The sequence below is a fragment of the Arachis stenosperma genome, chromosome 7, assembly GCF_014773155.1.
Source record: "Arachis stenosperma cultivar V10309 chromosome 7, arast.V10309.gnm1.PFL2, whole genome shotgun sequence".
Classification (NCBI taxonomy): domain Eukaryota; kingdom Viridiplantae; phylum Streptophyta; class Magnoliopsida; order Fabales; family Fabaceae; genus Arachis; species Arachis stenosperma.
This window is the reverse complement of record NC_080383.1, coordinates 15,607,519-15,620,967: the sequence shown is the minus strand read 5'-3', so window position 1 is coordinate 15,620,967 and position 13,449 is coordinate 15,607,519. Positions and strand designations below refer to the sequence as shown.

Here is a 13,449-nt window from a genome sequence, read left to right as displayed (position 1 = left end):
AAGCGAGAGAACATAAGATGAGAAGACACCACATCCAACTCAAAACCTTAAAGTGTCAAGTAAATGGGTCTCTTATCTTATAAATTCCTCACTCTTCTTTATTTTTTTTGATGTGGGACTAACTTCAATACTCCTCACACTTGCAACATTAACATATATATATTATGTGAACAAATTAAAGTAATTAAGTATATATGCACCAATCAAATATATGATTTTCTAATACCAATAATAAAGTTGCAGTTATATTAGTTGCTTGCTTGGCAACACAATTAATTTATGTTGGTTTTCACTTCTCATCGCACTCAATTTTCTATATTTGAACAGTTTATATTAAATTGCTCATAGAGTAGGAAAAATTTGAAAAAGAAAAAAAAAAAGAAAGGGGCCTATCTACAAGAGATTAGTTACTGTAATAGAACAGAATTATAAATGACCTATACATAGTTGTTCACATGTTGATAGAGAATTTTTTTACAAGTAAATAAAGAAACTTGGAAATAAGTCAACACTGTTGCCGTATAGGGTTGATAGAAGCTTCATGGATCCAATTTGGCAGTGTTTTCTTACTATCACAACCGTTATCTGATCTATACTTCATTCGTGTGTGAATACTGAATATATAATATGATGCAATTAAGCTAACAATAAAAATGTTATTTATACACTAAAATTAATCACTAAAATTAACTACTAATACATTTTTATATAAACATACGTGTGATTTAATTTATTTTATATATATATATATTTTAACATATATTTTATATTAATAACTGATTTTAATTTTAATATACTTGTAATATAATCAAGCTAATATTCTAGCACAAAATGGGACCCCGTACCCGGTTTTTTTTTTTTTTTTTTATTTCAGAACAATCTGGTAACCACTGTTATTCACTGTGATTAATTTCTTACTAGTTTGTAAGTTATTCCACAAGTAAAATATCTGGTTCATCTTTATTAATAAATCAAGTTATAAAATTAAATATAAATCAACTAACATACACGGGGTTAATGATTCGATTGTTTACGAACAACTTTATCATTTTTTGTAAATAGTCGTGATTTGAAATTTAATGAGAACAAATTCAAATAGAAAAGAGATAGAACGAATATAACCTTAATATATTTTTTCTTTCTAAAATACTCTTTATCATATATAGTTATAGAAGAAACACATTCTATATTAATATTTAGAAGCATTTATCATCTCAATTGTTTTATGTTATATTTTTAATATGCTGATCTTTTATGTAATTTTTTTTAAATTGTGTAAATTTTGCGTAAATGATTATTATTATTCTTTTATATTAATTTTTTTTTGTGTTAACAAAAATCAAAATCTAAATTTTTAGTCATAATAACTCTAATATCATATCATGAAATTACTTTTTCAAAAAATTTATACATTAAGATGCAGATATCTCTTAACAAGAAATTAGAATGAATATTAATTAAATTAACAATTTCGTTATGTTACTAACATTATATCTGTCAACTTCTGCCAACTCTTATTTATAATTGAGTTTAATGAAAGTGTTTTTACGAATGTGTTTAATAACAAAAATGTCTTTTTTATGGCTGTGTTTAATAGAAATATCTTTATAGATATATTTTTTAAATGTATTTTTTTACATATGTATTTAAAATATAATAATTAATTATTATTGATAATAAGTTGACAAATAATATATTGGTATCTTTTTAGGGAGGCTGTGGAGAAAAGGCAAGGAAGAATGAGAGGAGTTGTTATTATTATAAGCAACGAAACCTTTTACACCTAGTCTCTTTGTGTTCCCTCATATATACATATATATGCAGAATGCAGCCCCTCCCTCTCTTTCCTTAATATTAGTTATTCACTCACTATATAGCTAGTCACTAGAGATATGATCGAGTAGCTACCTACTTTGATTATATATATATTTATAGAGAAGCTAATAAGCAAGTAAGTAAGTGAGTGAAGATGGAGGAGGAATATGATAATAATAAGTGGTTGATGTGGATGAAGAGAAAACAAGTGTTTGTTGGAAAGAAGAGTAGTAGTAGTAGTAGTTACTCATACTTATCATGGGAAGAGAGGGCTTTTGCAGAAGATGCAGCAAGAGTTCTTGGTGGAAGCACATGGCCGCCAAGATCATACACTTGCAATTTCTGCCATAGACACTTCACCTCTGCTCAAGCACTTGGTGGTCACATGAATGTTCACCGAAGAGATAGGGCTAGACTCAAACAATCATCATCATCATTAGGTACTTAATTCATAGCTTAATTACTCATCAATCATCCTTAATTAATTATAACTATTACTTAGTTAGACAGATTTTTACTTACTGTCGATAAAAGTGATTTACACGCATCTATGGTTGATAAAAATTCCATATAAAAATTAGAGAAAAGAATAAATCGATTCCTGATTTTTTGGTTCGGGAATATTTAAGTTCTTAAAAATTTAAAAGTATATTTAAGTTTCTAACTTATTCAAAATCTGTACGCATCGATTTCTGAGTATAATTTGTCACATTTTAAAAACTTTTTCACGTGTGTATCCGTATCAATTAGATCAATACAACGGGAGTCATGTTTCATTTTTCTATTGAGTCTGACAAACCTAAGTAAATATAAGAGATCGATATGTCCAAATTTAAAAAAATGAGTGACTTAAATGTATTTTCAAATTCTCAAAAATTTAAATGTCTGCATATCAATGACGTATTTGTTTTTTTTTTCTAAAAATTAATGATAATTAAAAATTATTGATTAAATAAATAAATATATTTGTTTAAATTATTTGATATAATACTTGTTCGTATTTTAATTATCATTGGCATTTGCCTATGAATACCAATCTTATTATTAAGTTCTTCTTCTTACTATTAGTCTTATAATGTTCACAGGAGAAGATAACCAACAACATGCTATAACAGGCTCTTACTCTTCTTCAATTAAAAGGGGGCAACAGAAGAATTTTGAAGAAGATGAAGACACCATGATCAGTAGTTGTAAGAAGTTAAAGACTACTACCACCATTTTCTGCCTCAACCCATGTTCAAACGATAATGGAATTGAAGACTTGGATCTTGAACTCAGGCTAGGTGCCAAACAACAAAAAGTTAACTAGTTTTATTATTTAGTGTATATTTCGGACACAATCAAGAACTCTTGTCAAGTTAATTAGTTGTCATCAATGATCAAGCTTTCATTAATTACTACTGTTGCTTGCAATTATTCTTCCTTTTTCAAAATTTTCAACGCTACTTTAATTTTAGGGTTATATTATGAAGTTTAAATTCAGATCATTATTCTTTATAAGTTCTTAAACAGCTTATTAAAAAATTGCAATTTGATTTTGAAAATTGCACTGTACATTAATACTATTACTTTTCATAAATCAAAAGTTCAAAAAAGTTACTTTAAAACTTCTCAAACGGGTCTAAATATTTTTTTCAATTATGTGGCGCAATTCTAGAGAATATATTATACTATACATTATTTATTTATCATCAGTATAATTATTTGTATTAATTAATAATTATATTTGTTTGTTTGTATTCTGATGTGATGAGCTATGAACAGTGATAGTAGAAGTTGACATAGTTTACACAGAGATGCATGGAGTGAAACTGCAAATATAGAGAGGAATCAGTGAAGGGAGGTAAAAATATAACTGTAAGGTATTAAAAGTGATGAAAGAAACAGGCACACTCACTGACAATAAAAAGTCACTTCAATTCCATCATCAACTACCTACACATTAATTACACTTACACATATTCATTCCACATTATCAAATAATAACTAACACTATTTTATTGATTTTTTATGATTGTTGATTATGTTCTTGTTACTTTTTTTTCTTGTATTTTTAGACTTGATGTTACTTAATTATTAGTAGAATATTGATTGATACACATATAGTTATGAAGTGATGAGTATCACATGCATTTTTTTTTCTCTTTTTTTTTTGAATTGTTTAATGTTTAATGCAGTTAGTGGAGGAAGGAGTATTTTTATTTTTCCAAATTTTTTAAATTTTACTAATAAATACACATACACGTTCTATATATAGCATCTTATTAAAAATATATAATAAAAAAAACTTAAGAGTCAGCATAATTTATTTTTTATTAATATTTTTAGTTATTAGTATAATTTTTTAAATTTAATAATTTAATAATATATTTTTACTTTATAATTTTAAATATTAATGATTAATTATGGATTAAATATAATAAATTCTACTAATCTTCTAATACTTTTTATATTATTTTTAATTTTATAATTAGATATTTTTTTATCAAAAATATTAAAATTAACATAATATTTTTCTCAAAATATATATAACCAAAAATCTAATTAGATAAATCTAATTATATATATAATTAAATTTTTAGTTATATATATTTTGAGAAAAATATTTTATATATATATATATATATATATATATATATATATATATATATATATCTAATTATTATTCATATATATCCATGTATCAATTCATCACACATATATGTACGCACTATTGATTTTTATAATTTTATTAAATTTTTAATTAAATTTTATATTTTTTAATTAAGTTATTATACTATTTTTAATTTTATAATTAATTTTTTCATATTAAAAAATTAAAATTAATATAATATTTTTTTAAATATATACGGTAAAAAAATTAATTAAATTTGTAATTATAAATACTTTTAATTTATAAAAAAATATTTAATTAATTTTTATATTAAAAAATTTAAATATAAAATTAAAAATAGTATAAAAAATTAATTAAAAATTATAAAAATTTAATTAATAAAATTATAAGGATAATTAAACCATATATATTACGATTATTGTTCATATCCATGCATCAATTTAGCACATATACACATCTTGAAATTTTTTGATTATTCCTTGGAATGGTTCCAAAAGTTCAATCTAATCAAAGAACCAAATAATACACGGAATCAAATTGAATGTATAATATTTAGTATTATTGGCAGATCAGGGGGACAAGAGAAAGAGAAGTGAGAACATCACATCAATGACCTATAGTCTTAAGGCGTCTTTGTTTTTATTCTTGGTTCCATATACATTGTTACATATATATCAATATGCATACATGTTTATTAGCTGTACTAAACTGTTATAAACTTCAAAAATTCGGAGGGAGCCCCCAGCCACTATAGAGGAGCCTAGAAGTGTCCATACATCATATATGTAAAAGGTGTAATTACTTAACAATTTTTTTTTAGTTTTTACTTTTTAAAATATTTTTAAAATAAAAACCAAAATAATATTTATTAGGTAATTACATTTTTGTACTCTTTACGTATTTCTATTATAAAATTAATTATAATTAAGCTTACATTATTATTAATGAAAAATAATTTAAATAACATATATAATACTATTTAAATAGGACTATATAGCGGGATGGTTAAATAGAAAGAATTCATTAATTTATTCCTTTTAATAAATAGATGTGTTGTTAATTAAGAAAAATTAATGTATAAAAAATTTTACAGTTTTGGGCCAACTGTCTCATATATGTCGAGATACATACACATTAGTAAACTTAAAAATAAAATATTGTTTAATTAAGTCTTTAATGTTTAATTGTAATTCTGCCTTTAATGTGTTAAACATTTTATTTTAATTCTAAAAAGATTTAAATGTTTTATTATTTCAATCTCAAAAATTTTTAAACAGATTCAATATTGTTTTATTATTAAATTTGACAGGAATAAACATATTTAAAAAAAATTAACATTTTATTTAAGCATGTAAGTAAAATCATCTCCATTGATTACCACATAAAAACTTTTTCTTTGATTTTGGAGTGTTGTAATTAATTGATAGGATTTAGGATTTTTTTTATAAAGAAATTGAAAAAAAAGAAGTATTACATACTAAAAGATTTTGATTATATTTTTTTTTTTAAAATATAGCTTATCAATATAAAACAATATTGAATTCATTTAAAATTTATTGAGTTTGCAATAAAATATTTGAAATATTAAAAACTAAATTAAAATTTAGTATAAACATTTATATAAAATTAAAATAGTACTTTACCCTAACCTTAATTACTGCTTTCAATGGAAAATAATACAATCTAGAATCAACAACATAAATCTGAGGTAGTATTGTTTGAGGAGAGCAGAATAATTGTCTTTCCAACGGAATCATAAATCTTAGTAGTAGTATTTGGACTAATTCACTTTGATTTGACTAAAATTTCATAAAAGTGGTAAAATAAATAATCTCTACACTACTTTTATCCTCAAGCGTTTGAACTTGAGCCCAAGAAGATGAGGAGAATACTTCTATTAGTTGATAAATTTAGAGATCCACAAGTTAAGGTCACCAACATATTCATTAATTATTCGTTGCTCCAAAGAAACCAAGATTTTATTGACATCCCACATAGCAAATCAAATTTTAAAAAATAAAAACAAAAAACAAAAATCAAACGTCTAAGTATAATTTTATAGTTAGACGAGTCAAGTAAAGTAGGTTTAAGTTTAACTTTGGCCAAATTAGACCTCCAAAGTCCATAACAAGGCACCGTAACCTTGCTAGACTATTCCTAATTATAGCATGGAAGATAATTTAATTTTTCTCTCTTTCAGCTGTGAACATGTTAATTGAAAAAAAAAAAAAAAAAGAATAACCTTTTGTAGTAGTATAGGATGTTTTAGTTAATGAAATTCTTTATTTTATAATCAGAAGATCTTAATTAACTTCACTAGACGAAGGTAAGGTATAGGAAGGCAATATGAGTCTAATGAGCCACTAGTGCTTAGTTGCTTCTTCTCTTATTCTCCACTTTTTTTTTTTTTTTCCTTTGGGTCCTAAAGCCTAATTTATTTTCTCTGTGTATGTTTTCTCTTAATGGCTGATGAATCTTTTTTTATGTTGGCTCATGTAGAGATCCGCAAGAGCAGAAATCAGGCCTAAAATATCTGGGCTTCAGACAAAACTTTGGAGAAAACAAACAAAAACCTTGTAGTTGTGCAATAACAAAAACATTATTAGAAAAACCAAAAGGCAATTGTCACTAGAAGTTGAAGTGCGAATTACTGTGCTCATGTGGTGGCTCCAAGAAAGAGAATGGGCTTGCTGCTACTCAACCTAGGTAGCTACCGCCTTGACCAAAAATAAAAAAACCTAGGTAGCTACTGCATAAGGTCTTAGACTGTGTTTGATGTAGTGTTTGGGAGGAGAAAAAATACGTTTAAATGTAGTGTGTACTTTCTTTTTTATATTTTGATATTTTTTTTTGCACTGAAGGTAGAAATGATTTTATGTCTTGAACGTTCTTCTTACTAATTTTATCTTTTATTTTTTTATTTGTAGCTTTTTAATACTCAAATCTTTTATATATATAATTGTTATGATAAAATCAGTATGAATGTCCATTCTCAAAAAAGAATGAACTTAAATGAAAGTTGAAAATAAGAATCTCATACATGTATAAATAGAAGTATATATATGAGGCATCATACACATCAATAACAATATTCTTTCTCTTTTTATACTCTTCTCTCTCTTTTTTACATACATATTACTTATATTAGTAATATATATATAAAACACTTCTATTATATTAAGATAATTATATTAGTAAACATTAATACTAGAGTTTTATATTTATATTTATCTATCTTATATTTATATCTTCTTTATTTATTTATTTTATAACAATAATTATTTTTTTTGTTTATATGAATTCTCTTCTTCTATTTTTTATTGTCCTTTATTTTTATTTTTTGTTTGATTTTATTAAAATTTGTAGGTGTAATTTTTGTATATTATGTTTATTATTATAATTTTGTTATAATATGAGTATTGATCCCAGTCAAGAGAAGAAGGTAAATAAAAAATAATTATAACTAATAATAAAATCATAAGTAATAAAAATTTATAGTCTAAAATAATACTAAATAAAAGTATACTGAAAATACTAAAAAAATTATAAGTAATATAATTTAATAAAATATATTTTGATATATTATTTTTGTTTTTCATATAAAATATATGTTGTCAATTTTATATGTTATTTTTAATTTAATAAGTAAATAATAATTTTTATTTTAAAATTAATTAATAAAATTTATTTAAATATCTAAAATAATATAAAATAATTATTTAAATTTATATTTTTTAATAATTTTTTATTTTGAATAATATAATCCAAATAATATTTATTTCATTATCATTTATTTTAATATAAAAATTATCAAACATAAATTAACAATAATCCCAATTCACTTTTAATCAAAATTAATTTTACAAAATTAATTTTATACAAATTTCAATTTACAAACTTCAATTCAAATACATACTTAGTTTAGTGATTATCATATCTGTTTTGCAATAAATGTATAGTGCATTCGAGAACAAAATTTGGCTGAGGTCAAATAGTGAATGAAATCCTTAAGTGTTGTGTATAAATGTGATGTGATAAATTTATAATGTTTAGTATTGGAGAGTTGTTCAATTCATCTAATAAAAAAAATTTTAAAAACTATGCAAGGTTGGTGTTATGGTAGGTAATTGGAGATTAATGGGCTGGACTTGTTAGATTGGTCCAATCATTTGGTGGAAGAAGCCTTTGTGCGGGGTTCACGCCTGGGAGCTTCCTTCCGACTTGTGTGTGAGAAAGAATGGGGAGTGGTACCTGCAAAGACACTCCGATGCCTAGGTTAGCAAGGGTCTAAGCAAGTTTTTTTTTTTTATGGAAACTTAGAGATACCTGAGGGGTGTCAGTGTATTTATAGTGGTGAACTCATAACCATCGTTGAAGTGGTTCCACCTTTTAAGGAGGATAACCGTCCCTTTATCTTAGGGAAGTCAAGATATGACTCCTGGAAGTGGGTTGAGAGATTTTAAGGGCAGTTACTTATTTGAATAAGTGTTATCTGCCAGCTAACCTTCGTTCCCGACCTCTTGCGAGGAGGTCGGTTATGGGAGAAGACCAATATTGTGGATTGAGCATTTTTATCTTATTTGGATCTGGGCCTTGGCATTGGGTTAGGGTATGAAAAGTGCCCCTACTTGAGTCCAAGCTCTTTTGTGAGTTGGGCTCGAGTATACAACTCGGGATCATAGCCGACATAGTGAGGAACCGACGTGATTCTTCAGGAACCGACTTGATTCAAATTTCTCAAACGTCGCGTCTCTTCAAAGGTTTTAGCATTTACACGTGGGGAGCAGTTACGTTGGTAACGGCACATCTCTTAAATGATTACGTTATTTTACTGTTATGCTCCTAACGTGTTTATAAATACTTTCCCTCTCTTTCTTTGTTTCGTTTCTGAAAAATTTCTTACTTGCACCCTCTGTTCGAAAGAAGAAACTTCTTTCTTTTCGAGTGCTTTGATTGTTTGTCGCACCTATCTTCTGCATGAAAAAGGTAAGTTCCTTTCTTTTCTCCTCTTTTTACAAAATGCTTTTACTTGCATGTTTTTGTTTGGAGGAGCGTTGACTGTAGGTTTAGTAATTCTGTTTGTTTGAGAAACTTGCCTTAGGCCATTTAGAGACCCTGTTTTTGATTCTTTTTCTTTTTCTTTTTTTTTTGTAGGATTCGTCACCCTTCTTAAAAAAAGATGTCTTCCCTAGAGTCTCTTTCATTATGGGTTGATGGCACCGTTCTTGGAGAGAGCCCCCTGGTAGATACCGACTATATTACCAACCTGCGTACTCATCATAGAATATGTGCTTTTTATGAGGATGAGCCGAAGCATGAACTAATTGCCTCGGGTCCAAAAGACCGTGTTTGTTTTGGGAGAACTTCTGATGCAGACCCCAATTTTTCTTTATGTATGAAAGCTTTTTTACCCGTTTGGGTGTATTTCTTCCTTTTTCCGACTTTGAGATAGCCGTTTTATCTCATTGCCGTGTCGCCCCCACTCAACTTCACCTCAACTCTTGGAGTTTCCTGAAAATTTATCAATTCATTAGCCATGCATTAGATTTTTCGACTTCTTTGAGGATTTTCTTTTTTCTTTTTCACATGACCAAGTCCTTTAGTGAGCAGAATAATAAACAGCAGTGGGTGTCTTTCCGGGCCATTCAAGGTCAGAGAGTTTTTACTCTTTTTGATGAATCATTCCATGATTTCAAAAACTTCTTTTTTAAAGTTCAAGCCGTAGAGGGTCACCTCCCCTTTTTCCTGGACCAGAATTCTTCTCTTCATTTTCCCCTGTACTGGTTAGAGGCCTCTCCCATAGAAAAATATAATCTGGATAATTTGAATGAGGTAGAGGCGACTGTTGTGGGGTTCTTCCGAGAAGTATGGGGAGAGCCCCTTATCTTGATACAAAAAATTTTCTCCAAGAGTCTCCGACCTTTGTACAGACTCAATTAGGTAGCTTTTATTGTTGTTTTTGTATTGCTTTCCGACCTAATTGGTTTCCGAGCTGTTTTCTCTGACTTGTAGGCTGATTCTTTTATTACCTAATGGTTTTTGCAGAAAAGGCGAAAAAGAATTCCAGCTCCTCCTATCAAAGAGTGCAGGATGCCAAGTCGAGGTCCCGTGCCAGGGTGAGTGCCTCCAGGGCTGCTGGCACTCTTCCTACACCTCCTCCTCCCCCTCCTCCTCCTCCTCACAACTTGGGGACCCCTCCCGACCTATTGTTATATCTTCCTCTGCTTCTTCTCTTCCGTCTCCTCCGCCCCGATCTTCTCCTAGCTCTTCTTTTGAGGGTGAGTCTAAGTCTAATGGGACTCAGTTCGTTCGGAATCATATCTATCCTCATACTCGTATAAGTATGGATGATGCTTCCGTTCGAAACCACCTTAGTGTTCTGGTTCAGGGGAGTATCCGGGCGGCTGGAGTAGGTACAAGGCTTCTGGATATTTTTGAAAAGACTCTCCTCAGCTCTTTGGGTTCTTCAGAAAAGGTTGAGGAGCTAGAAGGGAGAATTTTCTTATATCAAGAAGAGGAAAAGAGGCTGAAGGAGGAGGTCGCTGAGTTGAAGGAGGAGATGGATCGCCTCCAGGAGAAGGAGAAGAGGTTGTTGGGCCAGTGTGCTATGGCGGAGGGCCTGAAGGAGAAGGCGGAGCAAAGTTACATGAGGCTATTTGGGGAGAGTCTGGACCTAAAGAAGGAGTTGGCGAGATGTCGGGAGGCCTTCCTGGAGCTGGAGGACTCTGTAGCTGAAGGTGCCGAGGAGGCGTGGAGGATCTTCAAGGAGCAGGTCAGGGTTATCGCTCCTGACCTGCATCTTTCTCTACTGGACCCTGACAAGATCATGGTTGACAGGGTCATTGTTTATCCTCCCCGACCTGAGACGGACTCCTACCTGAAGACTCGAGGGCAATGAATAATAGAATCCCCTCCCCAACCAGAGGATGTTACGAGTTCTTCAGGAGCTCCTTCTCAGGGTCCCGATCAGCTTGCTCTGTCCTCCCCTGGTGCTGTTCAAACTTCTCTCCCTCGTCCCGATGGTGCTCCGGCTACTCTTCCTGGTTCTGGTGGTGATGGCCCTTCTCCTAGTAGTGGTGACCTTCCTTCTTTTAACCGATCATGGATATATGGGGGCTCGGCCTGTGGGTCCCCCTGTTTTTTAAACAATTTTATATTTCTTTTATTGGTGGTGGCTGCTGGTACTTGACATTTCATGGCCCTTTGCAGTCGTAAACAAAAGTTAAAAATACCCTTTTTTGGATAAGGATTTTTAGGCTATCTGTAATGCGTGCATGCTTTCTGTTTAGGTTTTTGAAAAAACCTTTTGATCTTTTTGCTTTTTGAAAACTTTTTTGTCATGGCTGACAATCCTTTGTCTAAGTTACTTTGAATTTTCTCAAGGGCTTCGGACAGCCTCTGCCTTTGGATTTTCGATGGGTTTTCTTATCCCTTTTTGGTATTTCTCGTACTCAATTTTCTTTTATTGAGTTTCCATAACTTAGGTTATTTTTGTGATGTATTTCTTCTCGGTTTTTATGACTTGTAAGTCGACTATCCTCCGAGTTCTTTTATGATCTACTTTTATAACCTCTTTACGCTGACTTGTACCTCGTCGTTTTATCCTAACGACCATCTAGGTCGGTTCATGGGATTTTCACGGTTTGTCGAGTTTAAGTCGGCGCGTTTCGTAGAAAAAATGAGAATAACGTATAAAGGAATTTATAAAAAGATATGGAAAAAGATCTTTATTTATTTGAAAAGGTACTTTTTGCTACTAAAGGATTTTATAATTCATTGCCCTTTAGTCCCCACTTTGATGACTCGTTAAAAACCCCCTTCAGGAAAACCCTTTCTTTGGAAAAAAAACCATGAAGTTGGGAAAAGAGTACATCAGGGAGTGGAGTTTGCTTTTAACTATAGTACATTTTCATATTACAAGCATGCCACGACCTAGGTAGCTCGGCGCCATTTAAGTCGGTCACCTTGTAATAGCCCTTTCCTAAGACTTCACTAATTTTGTATGGTCCTTTCCAATTAGCAGCAAGCTTCCCATCCCCAGATTTGTTGACTCCAATGTCATTTCTGATCAAAACCAAGTTGCATGGGGTGAAACTTTTTCGAATGACCTTTTTGTTGTATCTATTTGCCATCCTTTGTTTCAACGCTGCTTCTCTTATCTGGGCTTGTTCTCGGACTTCGGGGAGTAACTCAAGTTCTTCTTTGTGCCCCTGTATATTTCCGACCTCATCGTAGAAGCTCACCCTTGGACTTTGCTCACTGATTTCAACTGGTATCATGGCTTCTATGCCATAAGCAAGTCGAAAGGGTGTTTTCCCTGTGGCAGACTGAGGTGTAATCCGATAAGACCAAAGTACATGTGGGAGGTCCTCAGCCCAGGCCCCCTTTGCATCTTGCAACCTTTTCTTCAACCTTGCCAATATGACTTTGTTAGATGCCTCATCTTGTCCATTTGCCTGTGGATGTTCTACCGAGGTGAATTGATGCTTAATCTTCATGCTGGCTACCAAATTTCTGAAGGTTGAGTCGGTAAACTGAGTGCCATTATCAGTGGTGATGGAGTGAGGTACTCCATACCTTGTGATAATATTTTTGTAGAGAAACTTCCGACTTCTTTGAGCGGTGATGGTGGTCAATGGTTATGCTTTTATCCACTTCTTGAAGTAGTCTACTCCCACTATTAGGTATTTTACTTGTCCAGGCGCTTGGGGAAATGGTCCTAACAAGTCCAATCTCCATTTTGCGAAAGACCATGGAGAAGTTTTACTAATAAGTTCCTCGGGGGGAGCAACGTGGAAGTTTGCATGCATTTGGCATGGCTGGCACTTCTTCACAAAGGCTGTGGCATCCTTTTGCGAGGTCGGCCAGTAGAACCCAACTCAGATGACTTTTCTTGCTAGCGATCGGGATCCGAGATGGTTTCTGTAGATACCATTGTGGACCTCTTCTAAGACTTTAGTTATCCTTGAGGTTGGGACGCACTTTAACAGTGGTGTTGATATTCCCCTTTTGTAGAGAAT

The 13,449-nt window shown here is 30.8% G+C and overlaps 1 protein-coding gene across 1 annotated transcript; it reads left to right on the top strand.

The window, feature by feature from the left end:
* The first annotated feature begins 1,807 nt into the window (after positions 1–1,807).
* Positions 1,808–3,220, top strand: LOC130942107 (probable transcriptional regulator RABBIT EARS). The gene is made up of 2 exons (XM_057870797.1): positions 1,808–2,255; positions 2,901–3,220. The coding sequence occupies exons 1-2, from the start codon at positions 1,970–1,972 to the stop codon at positions 3,122–3,124; spliced, it is 510 nt and encodes a 169-aa protein (XP_057726780.1). The 5' UTR covers positions 1,808–1,969; the 3' UTR covers positions 3,125–3,220.
* The last annotated feature ends 10,229 nt before the right edge of the window (positions 3,221–13,449 follow it).

What these genes read in the sequence shown, in the direction of transcription:
- LOC130942107 (XM_057870797.1), top strand. Translation starts at nt 1,970, where the DNA reads ATGGAGGAGGAATATGATAATAATAAGTGGTTGATGTGGATGAAGAGA. An exon ending in ACAATCATCATCATCATTAG is followed by an intron (nt 2,256 to 2,900) that starts GTACTTAATTCA and finishes TAATGTTCACAG; the next exon opens with GAGAAGATAACCAACAACAT.